This window comes from Saccoglossus kowalevskii, chromosome 8 (assembly GCF_978046115.1).
Source record: "Saccoglossus kowalevskii chromosome 8, keSacKowa6.1, whole genome shotgun sequence".
Taxonomy (NCBI): domain Eukaryota; kingdom Metazoa; phylum Hemichordata; class Enteropneusta; family Harrimaniidae; genus Saccoglossus; species Saccoglossus kowalevskii.
Genome location: NC_140648.1, coordinates 19755820 through 19772941, shown reverse-complemented (window position 1 = coordinate 19772941; position 17122 = coordinate 19755820). Strand labels below are relative to the sequence as shown.

At 34.5% G+C, this 17122-nt stretch overlaps 1 protein-coding gene and 1 long non-coding RNA gene across 2 annotated transcripts; both read left to right on the top strand.

Moving 5' to 3' along the window:
* Positions 1–5371: 5371 nt before the first annotated feature.
* On the top strand, positions 5372–7889 carry LOC144349432 (uncharacterized). The gene is made up of 2 exons (XR_013419941.1): positions 5372–5460; positions 7412–7889. It is a non-coding gene; the product is annotated as an uncharacterized LOC144349432 (long non-coding RNA).
* Positions 7890–13023: 5134 nt separating this feature from the next.
* Positions 13024–15235, top strand: LOC146739378 (glycine N-phenylacetyltransferase-like). The gene is made up of 2 exons (XM_085502947.1): positions 13024–13044; positions 13547–15235. Exon 2 carries the CDS (start codon positions 13584–13586, stop codon positions 14394–14396), a length of 813 nt encoding a protein of 270 aa, XP_085359073.1. The 5' UTR covers positions 13024–13044; positions 13547–13583; the 3' UTR covers positions 14397–15235.
* Positions 15236–17122: the final 1887 nt, after the last annotated feature.

Below are 17122 nucleotides of genomic sequence, written 5' to 3'. Positions count from 1 at the left end.
ACTCGTTCCCATGATATGAGTTGTATAAATTCACTCTATTATTATTATAGACAATCCACTATAATGATATGATCCAACGGTACCAACTCTTCTTTTGATTGCCGATTAGATTTGTGACTCACAGCTTCAGTTAGCTTAGTTGTCGATATATGTCTTTTGATATGGCACGCTTTTACCTCCACAAATGTCATAGTACATTTTAATCAAAAACTCACTACACTCAAACTAGGAATGTCAGCTTTCTAAAGAGGGTGTTAATTATGTATATTATTGTTGTTTTGGTGTGGTTACCACGGTCTGCACAGATCACAATATATGCGTTAATTAGTTCTCTAAATTAAATTATATACTTATTTATGAAATTATCAAACATTATAATATACATATACATGAAGGAGAATTGTCATCGTTGGCAAATAATATTCAATAACTAAAAGTTTGGAATGTGAATATCCAGTTGTTTGAGTTTATGATTGTGATCGTAATAAAGAAATTATAGACATAAAGACGATTACGTTTCTTAATTTGGGTTAACGATACAACATTTATCAAATTTATATATTTATCCATAGTCTGTAGAAGATGTCATTTCTGAACAAAGATGTTGTAATATTTGGTTGTATGTAACCAAACGCCACCCTGACATAGCAAAAATAGTTCACGATTTCTTATTATAATGACAGTGTTTATGTCTTGTAGTAGCAGATTAGTAAGTGTTGTTGTAGTTGCTATATTCGCTTTGCCATCCTGGATGCCATAGTTCAATCGATTGGCAGATTTTAGCTTTTAAATAGGATGTATTTGGTGCGTATATTGTGTTCGTCTTGTCACGGCTGAAACAGCCTGGAGTTAACTTTATTCTGCAATAAGTAATATGCATATTTATTAAAGTGAAACATGCACGTATTGGATTCCACCACACGGTATCGTCGGCGAATATTGAAGTTGTATTTTCATTAATTACTACCAGGTCGGGATTTGAATATGCGGCTATTTTGGGTCATGGTAGACATTACAATGAAGGGATCATAGGCCGTTGTGACGATCATATCTGCACGTGGCTGTACTGGGTATGCCAATGGCTGGGGATTAATAATACTAAAATAATTAATATATTTATAGTTTTGCTCCATGCATTTATTTATTTATTACTTTATTGTGTATTTACATTACATACTTTTCTTTTAGAGAACAATGACTTTTCGGTTAGAGAGGTCATGAACTATAATCCCCTCATTGTAATGATAACCATAAACCATGACCTAGCCGCATATTCAAATCCTAACCTTGTAGTTATTAATAAAAAACAACTTCAATATTCGCCGACCATGCCGTGTGGTGGAATCCAATACGTGCATGTTTCACTTTAATAAATATGTATATTACTTATTGCAGAATAAAGTTAACATATATATTGTTAATCTACTCCAGTATGTTTCAGCCGCGACAAGACGAACACAATATACGCACTCAAATACATCCTATTTAGAAAGCTAAGATCTGCCAATCGTTTGAACAACGGCGTCGAGGAAGGCAAACGCGCTTGTTACACACATCGCAAATATAACATTGCAAAGCTAAAAATGAATACAGCAACTACAACAACACGTACTAATCCGCTTCTACGAGTCATAAACATGAGGAATATTTGGGATAATTGGCCAAAAAATAATTGATTTTCCATAGTAACATTTCAACACTGTGAATATAGACGTTTGGAAACACATAACTCATATTATGGTGACGAGTTTCAAATCTGTGATTTTTATATGTTTTTCAACAATATTCACTGTCATCGTCATTATGAATATTTTTACAAGGTGGTATAAATCAAGTATTTTGAAAAATGCAGTTAGAATGAAACAACCTGTACCGTCACAGGTAAGTATTCAATAATGTGTTTGACACGATGCATTGGATAATTAGTACAAATGTATAATGGAACATTATCAACTTTCATTTTAACATGATTAAATTGTGTGAATTAATTTTCAATGTCAGATACACTACTGTCCTTAAGGATACTGATTATGGATTATGTAACGACTGTTGAATGTTTAACACGTAAATCTGCAGGAGAGAGACTAAATCGGTGCCCAAATATGACATGATTCCGCATTCTCGCACTCAGGTCCATGTTGTTATAATTATTCACATTACCGTTGATGGATCGCGTGATTACACAGTGAACATATATATATCAACAAACTGTTTATTAATATAATCAAAAGTCAATTACCATTCAGTGTCCTTCGTTCGTCTTACATGGATTGCTATGCCAACATCACGCACGCTCAGTGGCTATTTTTCACTCTAATGCAACCAACATATTCAAACGCGCACACACATACAAGAGAATTCTACTCGCTAATTGCACACCTCGCGTATTTCAAAATGTACGTCATATTCGAACAATATTTAGATCTAACGTATGTACACAGAAACAGTTCTATTTACCAACGTACGAATTTACAAATACTAAAATCTGCAGAACATATAACGAGTCCGTGCATGCCAGCCGATAATATAGAAACGGTTGTTACACTATTAGCTGTTAGAAAACAAATATCAGTCCACATCCTTGTTTAACCTCTTGATATCACTACAATTTGGCAGATTGATTGTCCACTATCACCACAATAATAGAATTATTTAGGTGGTGTCAGACAATTATTTCAAGCTCTCTCCCCCAAATAACGTTATATGAACACTGTCATTATGATAAGAAATCGTGAATTGTTTTTGCTATGTCAAGGTGGCGTTTGGTTACATACAACCAAAGATTTCCAAATCCTTGTCCAGAAATGACATCTTCTACAGTTAAATATATAAATGTGATAAATATTGTATCTTTAACCCAAACATACTCGTTTATATGTCTATAATTTCTTTATTACGAATATTCACATCCCAAACTTTTAGTTATTGAATATTATTTGCCAACGATGACAATTCTCCTTCATGTATATGTATATTAAAATGTCTGAAAATTTCATAAATACGTATATTATTTAATTTAGAGAAATAATTAACGCATATATTGTGATTTGTGCAGACCGTGGTAACCACATCAAAATAAAAAATAATATACACAATTAACACCCTCTTTAGAAAGCTGACATCCCTCGTTTGAGTTTAGTGGGCTTTTTATTAAAATGAACTACGACATCTGTGGAGGTAAAAGCGTGCCATATTAAAGGACAATATCGACAACTATGCTAAGTGAGGCTGTGAGTCACGAATCTAAACGGCAATCAAAAGAAGAGTTGGTACCGTTGGATCATATCATTATAGTGGATTGTCTATAATAATAATAGAGTGAATTTTTACAACTCATATCATGGGTGCGAGTTTCAAATTGACGACCAGTGTGTGTTTATTAACTGTATCCATTATCGTAATCATTATGAATGTCTCTACGAGATGGTATAAATCGAAATCCTATTTTATTACAATTCCGAACATTTTGAAAACCTCAGCTCGGAGAAAACATCCAGAACTACCACTGGTAAGTAGTCAATAATTAGGACCTATATTATTGTATTGTGTCGACTTTTCATTTTAGCATAATTAATCATTCTTTATGCGTCAAATATTGTACAATATGAAATTGCTTGTTGTTAGTCCTCGTTCGTACACAGTCCGAAAACGAGGACTTATGTTTGGCCTCCGTTCGTCCGTGATGTTAAACTCCACACCACCAGAGATAACCGGAAGCACAGATGTGTCTATGTGCATGTAGAATTATTATTGTCATTTCGCAGTTGTGATAATACTTGTTTTTACAGGTTATGAAAAATCGGATGTCGACACATCTGGTCACTACACATGAGACAACGCGTTCATCCACATTTTTAAAAACCAAGTTGAACAGACCCAAAATAAGAAAACAAACATTTCTGCTTCCCGTCCAGAGATATGGAAGCGGCGGATACAATACGCAATATTCTAATTTTATAAACGCTATTATGATGTCATACTTGACAAACAGGACATTAGTTTTGACACCATTTTTTGTACAGGGAAGTTTTAATTCTCGTTCGGCGAAACTTCAAGTGAAGAATTTCAATAAGACCTTCAACGTCCCCCGGTTAGCCGAACTTCTCCCAGTGGCTTCGATAGACCAATTTAGACAGCAATGTGCACATAGAATTATGGCTATTACATGGGACCATGCTATGTCTGCGTACAGGAACACCCGGACAAACATTAATCCACTATATGGTATTGATTTACCAATTTCAAACAACGTGGTGTTCTTCAAGGATGCCGGGAACTCCACTCAACTAAAACATGTGTTAGGACAGGAACCGTGTTTAGCGTACTATAGACCACACACATATCGGATTGAAAAACCGTCCATTCAAATACACAAATATCTGGTTAGAGCTGATTCTATTGTTATCGCAGCAGAACGTGTATTGAAGTACATGTTCCAGGGAAGGCCATATCTGGCATTACATTGGCGAAACAAGACGACCGAGTATAAGTATGTACTTTAGAGTCAATATGCTAATATTCCCACATAAGTAAAATATTATTTTATATAGATATTCTATTTGGAAATCGATATCGTATTGTATTAATTGGTGTGTATATATTTGTATAATTAATTTCCTGTTTCAAACAAATTGTGACTTGATCATACCCTTATTTAAAAATACCCTAAAAATAGCACATCAATTATTAATTGCCCTTTTTTGCAGACAGGTTTAGATTTCATTTTTATATGTGCGTTACGTGTACAGTCTGGGAATTTATCCTGATTTAGGAATGTTCAGTTTTTAATATCATTCTCAGATGTGCCTTACATTTAAAGGGTAATGCAAAGTCGAGTCTCAGTCTGTTCTACAATTCCACGTGTGAGGATAAAATACACCAGATTGCAATAATGGCCGAGAAGGTCAGCGAAGATATAGCAGATATTATGAGGAAAACAGGAATTGACAGGATATATGTATCCTGTCCGAATTGGTCAAGGGTATGTTAAGCCATAATCAATCGTGTGAATTTAATTTGTATTAAAATAAATTTCGTTTGTTCTTAAAATTAACAATTGTGCTCATTTTTGATATTATTAAGCCAACAAAAGCTATAGGCATATTGCATTTCATCAGTTTAGATATATTTGTACATAAACGCCAACAATAGTGGAACAAAGTGTTTTGAAAACATTTATTCATGACAAACGCGAACTGACTGTCCAGACATTGTAAATGTTGTAGACATAATTACTATATCTTGTTGCAATAATTAAAAAAAAACTCTTGCGAAGTATATTTTTGTTAATTATTATTATTATAATTATTTTCTATTTAATTATTCAGGACATTCTTCGTCATCTAGTTAAAATAATACCCCGTGATCGTATCTTCACATCAGAAGACATTACTGTTAATAGAGAAATTGCCAGTCTTGATGGCTATGAATTGTCATTAGTGGAACAGGAGATATGTTATCGTGAGTATAATTATGCTGTTATGCATCTACCCATATAACAATTACAGCACATTTAACATGTAATACGCCACTTTTGAACAGCCAATGGCAAACAAACTAAAGCTAAAATCATCACACTTGCACTCATAGATAGTTATAGTAAATTAACTAAATGTTTCAATATCAGAACATGGTGCCAAACATTCATTTAGTAGCAATAACGAACTTGCCGAGTTTGAGATGGTGTCTTATGACCTCATTTTGGGTTATGTACAATGGGCAACGCACCTGATATGTTTATTTATCATAGCTAAACTACATTCCATCAATAACAAACCACCTGCTTATTAAATTCAGTAGAGTCACCATTCATTCACACAGCTCATAGATTATGTTAACTTTGGTTTGAAAACACAGATTTGATACTAAAAAACAGCGGCAAACAAGCAGTCCGTTTCTAATAAATTGGTATTTTTTGATGCAAATGAACACGTGGAATGTTTAGGCCTCGTCGCTATTGTTCTATATATGGCTTTGTTTTCTGTGGCATAATCCTTACTTGGTATGTAGGTGACTGGGGTGGAATTCTGTCACATTTGTTCATTTCGTGACATCATCTCCAATTCTCAATTTTCAGTAAGAATTTGTCATTTTCGGTAAATGCAATTCCCAACTTCTTTATACTTGATATGTAGGTACCTTGCTCATTATGAAAACACAATAACCATGGAGCAAATAACCAAGTTAGTTTACAAAGACAGTCGACTGACAGGACGTTTGTTTGCAGATTTGCAGACTTGTAGATACTGGTCTTGATGATTTGTGGTCTTATTGAAAACTGTGAGAAAATTAGCTTCTTTGACTAAAGTACAGGGCCACTTATGTATTGCATTATTTTAAGGATAAGTCAACATGATTGATTACCAGGGTAATTTCATAAATATATAATCCTAAACTAGGATTGGATCATGTATATGGTATTTTGTATTTTAAATATACTAATTTATATATTTTGAGTCTGGAAAACTTATTTCTATACACACGTTGCCAGTTAGTATCACAACAAGTGATGTCAAACCTTTCTCTACATCTGAGAAATTAAGCAGCGTAGATGTGTTTGACAACTATCACACCTATGAATATTGAATTATCAATATGACCATCACATGTTACCATATAAAAGCCAAAGGACTTTTAAAATAGAAATCTAACATTCAAAAAATGTATTTCATAGTAGTGGTAAGAACAACAATTTGCAGCTTAGTTATTATGTTTTACCCAATTTGTTCGTACTTATCATTTACCTGCATCAATCTATATTCCCACTACGATGATCCTACATCATTAGTATCCCTTGTTTTAACCAGTAAGTCGTATGACCTGTGGACACATTCCCCACCATCAGTCTGTTGATTGCAAATTGTCCGGGTTCTTGTTTGAAAATTATTCACAGTTACTGGCCTATTTCAGGCAGGAGTGTTCTCTCATAATATCAAAATACAACTTACTCCTTATTGTTTCGATATTGATACTTAATATTTAAATCAGCATAAAATAATAGTGAGTTAAATTATGTATTTTATTGTCAACAATGGTTCTATCAAAAAGCAATTACTCAAAGTACCAAAAACCAAACATAAATTTTATGGTGATCATTCTCACATTCATCTCCATATATTATATATATGGATGCATATATAAATATAATAATATTAATCAAAGAAACCACCTAAATAATTTTTGTTGGTAGAATTCGATCCTACACATAAGAACGGATCTTCACTCGGCTAATAGTAAATGGGATCTGTTGACCTGTTGTGACAAAACGTTTTACAGTCAACATTGTACATCTTTTCTAGTTTATTGCGTCATAATTATTCCTAGTATATCGCAATGAACACACTTCCCTGTTGTTTCGTTACATATTAATATTCACGTAAAAATTACCATTCTTGATTTGCATCTTTTGTAGAGTCTCGTCACTTTATTGCGTCATGTAAATCTCACTGGTCTAGAATTATCATCGCTGAGAGAACTGCTATAAACCGGAATTGGACATGTACTAGTGACCTACCAGGAATAAGCTCACTTGGAATACAGGAATATATCAGAAGTCTGACAAGAAAAAAGTAGAAGAAAGAATTGTGCATTAATACTACAAAATCATAATAGCTATTTACAGCCTACGTTGTGTGAAATTTATAAGACTGGCTAACTGACTGTTGATTGGCTGATTTTCCGACTGGCAAAGGTTGCGATTGGCGCATACATTGGTCGAGATATTTCCATGGGACGTCTAGCCACATGAAATAACATGGTTAAGTACGGCATATTTCATAATCAAGTGGTTTTTGTTTATAACAAATTCCAATTATGCGATTTGAGATCATGTTTGGAACAGATTTAGCGTGTTTAACTAATAAATACTAGTAACTATATCTGCCAAACAATCTTTCTTGCTGTCTACAAAAATCTTGGTTTGATAGTGGTCAGTTTGAAAATTCGTATATTAAGTTGTGGAGAATTGGTGATAGCCAATAAAATCACCCCCTTGTTTTATCTGATTGTGAGCGGGCATTCAAATCATATTCAAGGCACATATCCAAGTGTGAAGCAGACGATTTAGAATCTGTAGTAGTATCTCATGTACCCTTTTAAAAAAATGTTTTCTGTAAAAATTCAGCTTATAAATAAATAAATAAATAAATCATTCAGCCAAGGGGAACAATTTGTTTCCAGGGGCATAATTGGCTGTAAAATACATCTTCCAAAATCGACAAAGATGTTGTGACTGACAACTGACAACAATAGAATTTACCTTTACGTAAAACGCTACACCTCTACAAGATTCAAGATCTGCACTGCTTCCAACATTCGGATATTACGAAATATCTTTATATTTTACGAGAATATTATATTGACAAGTACAGTAGTATCGTTTGTATCCGTTCTTGTTACATAACTTACATTTGATTTAGTTGATACATTTTTCGTTGGTATGTCTGAGTATCTCGACAACAATGGACGTGCTCGAAACGTGGAGTTGTCTATTGGTCCTTGTATATTTCTATCGATCAAGTAATACTGACCCGGATAAGTTTTTTCTTTTGATGAATTTTCCTGTGGATTAGTGTCAAATAGGTGGACATGTTTGTCACGTATTCAAATATATGCGCCATAGTTCGTGAATTCGTCTACATGTATTTGAATATTTTCTATAGAAATTTTGTTTATGAACTTATATCACGAGAAAGAAGTCATGACTTTTGGTATTCTGTGTGTGTTGTTTTTTCTACATTGGTAAAAATGGGGTTCTCACTCCTAATTCTCTGAGAAAACGGAAACACAACTTTCTTAATTGGCAAGAATTGAAACTCGGTTTCCTTACACGAACAGAAGTAGACGAACATTTTTTTTTATTTTATTTCTCTTATTTTTTTATTATTTACGTTAACCACATATATAATTACATAGATTTAACAAAAGAGTAAAAAAAACTACAAACAAATATGGCAACGAGATAATTATAAGAAAACGAAAATAGAGATAAAAGAAGATAAAATAAAATAAAATAAAATAAAAAGGGGTATGTCAGCGTCACAGCATATTAAATGATTTCCACTTTTCAGTGTGCTTCGCTAATTTGCCTCCCCCTATCGCTAACACTTTTTCTAAATTATAAACTTGCTTAATGAGATATAAACATCCATGGAAAGAAGGTTTTTCGTTTCTCATTTTGAAAAAAGTAAATACGGCGTTTAGCTAGAAGAATAATATGATTTGTTATTTTTGAAAAAACCTTGTTCACAAGAATAATATTATGGTTGGACATATTACTAAGGGCGGGCAGATGAGCGAAACGCACCGAAATAGTTTGCCAGAAAGTCTTCACAACTATACACTCACAGAATAGATGAATCAATGTTTCATCATACGTTTCACAGAAACTGCATTTTGATGATGTAACCAGGCTAGAGTTCATGGAATATAAATCTTTGTTTGTATAGAAAATATTATGATTTAGTTTAAATTGAAAATTTCCTGTTCTATTATCAATTGTAGTGGTGAATGGCAAATTATACACATCTGAAAAATTAATACTAGTATGGTCAATATTCAATATTTTTGACAGTTTTCTTTTACTCTTAGAACGGGTGGCAACTTTGTTGATTAACTCTAAGCGTATTTTCCTGCTGTCAATTTCGTTAATTTTGGTAAAATTTTTGTTGATATTGTTGTTGATATGTAGTCCAAAATCGTAAATTTTAAAATTTCCTTTAATATTTGGAATAGCGCTTACTACCCTATTCCACAACATAATTCCCAAATGTGATAACCCACGTGTTTGCCATTCGTCCCAAGGAATAGGATCGCCATTCTGTCTGAAAAGATCTGATACATAATTTATACTCCCATCTACATTTTCAATTCTCTTTGTTAAAAGATCCTTCCAGACGTGGCTGACATTTTTATCTAGATAACGTATGATCCAGTTTATCTTTTGTGTTTTATAAATTATACCAATATCTGGTGCCCCAAGACCCCCATTGTCAATGCCCGATATCATAGTTTTACGGGAAACCTTGTCTGTACCGCCCCAGAGAAAACTAAACAACATTGCATTATTTTTTCTCAGTTCTTCGAGCAGAACCGTTATCAAATTTAAAATGTACTGTAATTTAGAAATACCAATTGCTTTCATAATCTGAACTTTGCCAATAAGAGTAAAGTTGTGTTGTTGCCAAATATTAAATATTTTGAGGAGATCAGATTTAGGTTTTAAGAGATTAAACTTCAACGCTTCATGTTTATTGTATGAAAAATAAATGCCAACTATTTTAATTGGAGACGTAGGCCACTTAACATTGTACAACTTATCTATACGCTTCCGCCACCTACCCAACCATAGGGCTTCAGTTTTCTGAATATTTAGCTTAAGGCCAGAGGCCATATAAAACTTGTTAAATAAATGCAACAGTTGATTTCCAGAAAGAAACAGGTGAGGTCGTCGGCATACGCGGACGACCTAATCTCTTTGTCACCTATTTTGACACCACAGATATAAGGACTTACATTAATTGATACAAATAGCACTTCCAGCACAATAATAAATAAATATGGTGACAATGGGTCACCTTGTCTAACCCCGCGTGTAATGTTGAAATAGCCCGTACTACAACCGTTATTCATAACACAGCTGACTGGGTTTTAATACCCGGTATGTATGCACCCATTTAATAAATGATTCACTAAAGTGAAAAGCATTCAGACATTTAAAATAAAATTGCCAATCAACTGTGTCAAAAGCTTTTTCGAAATCCACAGCCATCATGATAGCTGGGATATTTTCTTCCTTTGTATACGTAAGCATTTCGTCAATCAAACGAGCACAATCACCTATGTTACGACCCTTCAAAAATGCACATTGTGATTCACCAATTACTGACGGAAGAACTTTTTTCCCTAGGTAATAATATGCATCCCTTCTGGTAGACCATAGAAATTTCTTTTCTTCACATTGCCGAACCATTTTGACCAAAAATAAAAAAAAATAATTCGCATATTCATATCCTGGAACCAGAAAACCATAATTGTTTGCACATAATAGTACAGATCAGTATTCAAAACCACATATTGTCTGTCCCACCAAAATATTGAAGTGAGCCACACAGTAAGTAGTCGTTAAAACATAATACATTGACAGCTGTCAATAAACTTCATTTGAATACTTTCGTAATAGCGTTCTCTGCGTCAAAAACAAATTCGAACGAAAATAAAGATCTCCACTATAAAGGAACTCAATCACATTTATTGATGCAAAAAGTTCTGATACATATATATATTCCCTGTACAATGTTTGGTTGCGTTGTCTATGTACAATGAGTGTGATATGTGTTTTGTATGTCAGTCCACTAAGGGATAAAATCAATACTTAGTCGGATTCATGACAGTTTACTTGAACTTTAGGTTCGAAGACTGGCTAAGATCAACTCGGAGAAACCCTGAAGTCGAGTATCTGAGTGTTGAAAATCTCAACAATGTTGTACGACAGTTTTATTCTGAAATGCGTAGTCAAGCGGGAGATGTATGGGAGATCGAGTCTCAGTGCAGTGCGAGCGACGATCAACCGACATATCAACTCACCAACATATAATCGCAATCCTAATATTATGCAAGACCGCGAGTTCAACACTGCCAACAACACCTTCTAATGTTTAATTAAACAGCTTAAAATCGAGGAATTTGATAAATTCGAACATAAAATAGGTTTCTCCAGTGAAGATATGAAAAAGTTGGCCGAAACCAACGTGCTATCGACGTGTAACCCCGTTAGTTTAATTACTAAATTAGACAAGTTTGAATTAATTTAACTTTCCATTTTGGGAAATGTGGCGAGGAAGGAATGCGTATGATGACCAGGAATTCGTTTAGTACAACATTTGATGTTGGTGGTGATGTTGGTAAATTCATAGAAAACTTTTTCCAAGAAAAAATAAAAAATCATTCTGACGATGACTACAAAGCAGAGGAAAACATTTATGCCACTAATCTAATAACAACCAGTGCCCTGAAGTGGCGTTCAAATTCCACCTGACAAAATTGCACCCAGGTAATTGCCAAAGACCACGGGATGACGCAGAATTCGACGACGATATATGGTATTGTATTTCTTCACTTAGGGTAAATAAATTAGGGCAGATGGTGAAGATAATTTTTAAAGACGCAGATTTGTCCGGAGTGTACACCAACCACTGAATTAGAGCGACGGCGTACACAGCCCTTGATTCGGCCAGAGTTGAGACAAGGCATATCACTTCAAAACAACGACAACATTTGTCTGACATACTGTCACAAAGCCTTGGTTATATCAATGATGTATCCTGGTCAGATATGGGTTTTAAATCGCCGTGCCGGTCACTGTACACGATACACCACAGCGTCCCGCCACGTCTCAAACTTTGGTCAAATCAAGTACAGCTGAACGTAAATTATCCAGTTACAAGCAGTATGGTGTATCAGACATCCTTTCAATGACCCAATTACAGTCCAAGTTGTACAAAAACCGGAATGAAAACGTGGGCAGTCTGTTGTTTTATTGATCTAAACTCTACGTGACCTCAAATTCCAAATGGCGTTTACATAGTCAGTAAAAGGTCAGGAGAGTCATCTTTTGTTATGCTGATTTTTGTGTTTAATCTCTCTGTGGATAAGTTTTGTTTTTCCACGGAATAAAAGAAGATTGAATTGTGTTGCGTGTGTATTTTGTGTGTGCATTCAGTGTACGACCACATACATGGGGAGGGGGTATTACACGAATAACATATAGCAGTTGTTTCAATCAGAAAAACAACATACTGATAGAAATTAGAAGACACTTAGTGTAGGTCATACTTCGCTTCATACGATGGTCACTGACGACACAAATCTGTTTTTTGCTGAACGGGTATACTCAACCAATCAAGTCAGTTGTAATTGATAACATAATACGTATACAAAATACGTATGATCATGTTCTTTAGTCATATTTAAAACGAGTTGTGAAAAACGGGTAACTTAAGGAGTCAGAAAGTATAGGCAGTTGCCATTTTTTTGGTGAACAAACAGGTATGTGAAGCTCAACATTACTACGTTTTGTCACTTCATTTCTTTCATTATCTGTTCTTCTCTACTAGAATTGATATAATGCGACTGTATTTGATCTGAAATTTCATTTAATGCAAATGGTCATTCTTATATGTACATAATCTGGTCTACAGTAACGTGCGCCCAGTTTTTGGACTTTGACCCACATTATTGAATAGGTTTACACCACTGAACGACGAAAGGTTATGAAAGCGTAGCCTGGAGCAGCTACCTGATGCCCTGTGATATTAGCTATGTATATACTACAACACCAAACCGTTCGAGACAATAGCTTTGTTTAGTTTTCTGTGAGGAGTTATGACATTAAAAGCATAGCTTGTTTCTTATTACTTATTAAATATCCAGGTGTGACGTTAACTCTGATTGTCTATTCATGCTGTCAATCACTTGGCTGATGTATATTGCAGATATTAATCTGCCCATATGTTAATTTACTTCACCCGATGTTCTCACATTTTTACAGGATTGTTGTTGTAGTCGTAGTAGTGTATCACAGTAAGATGGCAGTTGCAGTCAAGATGAAGAACTTAACAGAATTACTAGCTCGCATGAGTCAATGGCCACCATCTTCGTACCCTGCTTATTACATGATAAAAAATAGCTTGTTAACTCAAAATGAATGGCCCAGTATAAATGTATACATTGATAACGCTTGCATTCCTGAGTGTACAACTGTCGTTGTGGCTGCAAATAAGTTTCATCATTCGCCTTTGGATAGAACATACTTCATGTATTCCACTGATAATGACAGACTGAAAACTGTATTTAACTCACCGGATGTTGTAAACTGGGACAAAGAAATTGTGTTATTTCAAGCTGTGCCTAATCGCAATAGAGAAGTGGTAACAGAGATGTATATTTTGCGTGGCTTCATTGAAACTTTCAGAAGTGACGCAGTTATCAGAATATTGAGCAAGAGTAGTGCAACAAACACCCCTTCAGTCCCTCTCACTCAAGTACATGCAGAGTATGTGGAAGAAAAATGGCGAACGTATCGACCAATTGCACCACCGATATTTGCAAAGACACTCAACTATTGTGCTTCATTTGCTGTATTTGATCCAAGTGGGAGGCCTGTGGCATGGGCAGTGCATACTGAGCATGGTGATGCTGGTTATGGTTATACTGATCCAGCGTACCGTAGCATGGGGTTGATGAAAATCTTAGGGCAAAGGTTGAAGTCAGCCATTAAACGTGGTGAGCAATTTTATGACATGCAATCAGTCCCATCACAAAATGATGAACCCACGGACGATAATGTAGAATTACGATCCTCGTGGCTGCTGATCGAGAAAAGGACCGCACGACTATGAATCTTCTTTACTGGTTTTATGTATCAGTATTTGACCTTATACTTATTTCAAAACATCAACAACATTGTCAAAACTATTCGATGCATGTATTATACTAAACACAAAATATATGTTCGAACTTCAACGGTATCAACAATGTAGATTGTATACTTGGTATATTTGTACACTATAGCATGTGTTTTTGCCATAAACTAATTATGTTTCTTTTTTCGATTATCACTTACATTTGACTTAATATGGATTTGAACTGGTTGTTATGGGAGGGAGTCATGGTATAAGTATCAATTATGTCCACGTTTCGAATATAACTTTCAGTGATTCTGATTTGTATGAATTCGTATTTTGATAATGTTACTATGTAGTCAGAATAAATTGTTACCAATAGAGATGTATACTAGTATATTGGTGGTAAATCCTAAAGAAATGTGAATCCTCAAAGTCTGTGACAGATGTCACAACAACCGTTCTGAGAATTTTTCGGACAGCCAGTTAGCAAGATGACTTGCAATTTACAAAACATTTTGGTCTTTGTCCAATCTAGCCTTGTCGGCGTCACTAGATTGACTGTACTCAGTTTCAGCGTTGTGTTCTCCAAAACGAGTATTCCGTTATAAGCCTTTTAATGTTCGTGAATATAAATAGACACTCGCACAAATAAACAAATAAACGAAAACAATCTAGCAATAAAGTATTACAAATGAAAAGTTGGATAAATGCACTTTTTGGTGGAAATTATTCTGATGTGAGTTGTGGCATAGTTTCAGGTAGCAGCTGAAATAAAATGCTACCGGTAATAAATCATCTTTTTTTAAATTCTAGTTTAATAAATCTACTGAATTGATGAATAGACGTGCTTGTTTATGTTTCAAATATTGATAACTTGCTCCCAGCGCAAACGGTGTAGATTTTTTTATCTATTTGTTGCGAACGTGAATTCTGCAAATTAGATAATTGATATCTAGATATCGTACTATTATACACCGAAATTGATAGACTTGCATACAGTATCGTGTTTATTTTTTGATGTTTTGTTCAATAAAATAAAAAAAAATGAGGAAAATGTTTTTTTTCTCGTTGTAACCCGATCATTTATACACCAAAATAAATAAATAAATAAATAAATAAATAAATAAATAAATAAATAAATAAATAAATAAATAAATAAATAAATAAATAAATAAATAAATAAATAAATAAAGGTGCGCATAATTTAAATTCTTTTTTACTACTCTTAATATCACATCGGAATACCGGGGAAAATTTAGTATAGTTTGATTGTAGAAATTAATCTCAGGAAGGACTAACAAAAACGAACAAAATAATTTTGTTTGAAATATGTATAGAATAATATATGTTGACAAACATGATCAGAACAATATGTAACATGGTGAAAAGTCAGATAATACAGTCCACAAATACAATATACTCAGATATATTTATTATGTCACATTCCTTTGCCAACCCTCTCAGCTGCTTCCAGTAACGCACCTAAATTTGAATCAACACGAGATGGCTCTTGGGTCGATGAGAAGGGAATTGAAACAGCCTTGTCACGGAACTTTGTGGAACAAGTTTCTGAGGCAAACTAGTGGCAGTAGAGTGTTTTTGCGATAATTTTCTACGATCTATACCGCGATCTATTCTTGAAGACTCAACTGTTTATTCAACTGGGATACGAATATTTCTCGCAATATCGCTAATTGCAAGGGGAGAGATGGGGTATTCAGATTCTATAATATTCCTGAAATTGCGGGAATAGCTGACGGCATTGGCGTGTCGTGAATGGGAGTCGGTGGATAATAATCCCTATGCGCGTATTGCTCATGTATGAACTGAGATGGAATGATTATCTGGTATCCAGTTAGAGGCGCAATCTCTCTATAGGAGCGGAAATGTCTTCCTGTTTTGAAAATAACTTTGCTCTGATTGGAATATTGTTGATTGTCACAAACATGACAAAGTAGGGTAATATCACGCTGCAGTGCATGTTTCCCGCTCATGGTTTTAAAATCATATCACTCAAGAAACACAGCTAATAATGTCTGTGTTATGGCTACAGTAAACGTTGATCGTGACTGACTACCTAAATCTTGCATTACGCTACCTCTGATTATATGCATGGTTTAGAGACGCCACCAATCGATTCTTTGCATTTTGCATTTTATACGAGTTTGATAAACAATTAAAGTCATACACATTTGTATCACTTATAACATAGCTAGGATCATCGTCAATTATGTACGTGCGTTCATGTCACCAGCAACGATTACAAAAACATCGGGCAAAGTAACTAGAATAGCTATCAGTTGATTTTCAAAGAGTTCAATACCGTTGTTTGTATTAAAGTCATTATAGAAAGAAGACTGCTCGGGGGTAATAAGGAGTTTGATAAACTGTTTGTAAACATTACGTACTAGTACACAAAATCCCCCAGAAAAACGACCAGTGGGAGACTTTCTAATTCGATATGTACTGAATGCTAAAAATCAGGAAAAACGTTATCGTATTGATTGTTACTCTCAGCCCAAATTTCAGACAAAATAATGCAATCATGGTTCAGCAAATAGTTCATAAAGTCCGCTATTTGTAATTTGTATTTTAAACCTCTAACGTTCCACGCGAGGAAATTTAAAGGTGTTGGGCCATGGCCAGTTTGTTATTCTTCACTCATATGACCACTGCCACGGGCTTGAGATCTTGTCATTGGGCGGTAATTTGTAGTATAC

What these genes read in the sequence shown, in the direction of transcription:
- LOC146739378 (XM_085502947.1), top strand. Translation starts at nt 13,584, where the DNA reads ATGGCAGTTGCAGTCAAGATGAAGAACTTAACAGAATTACTAGCTCGC.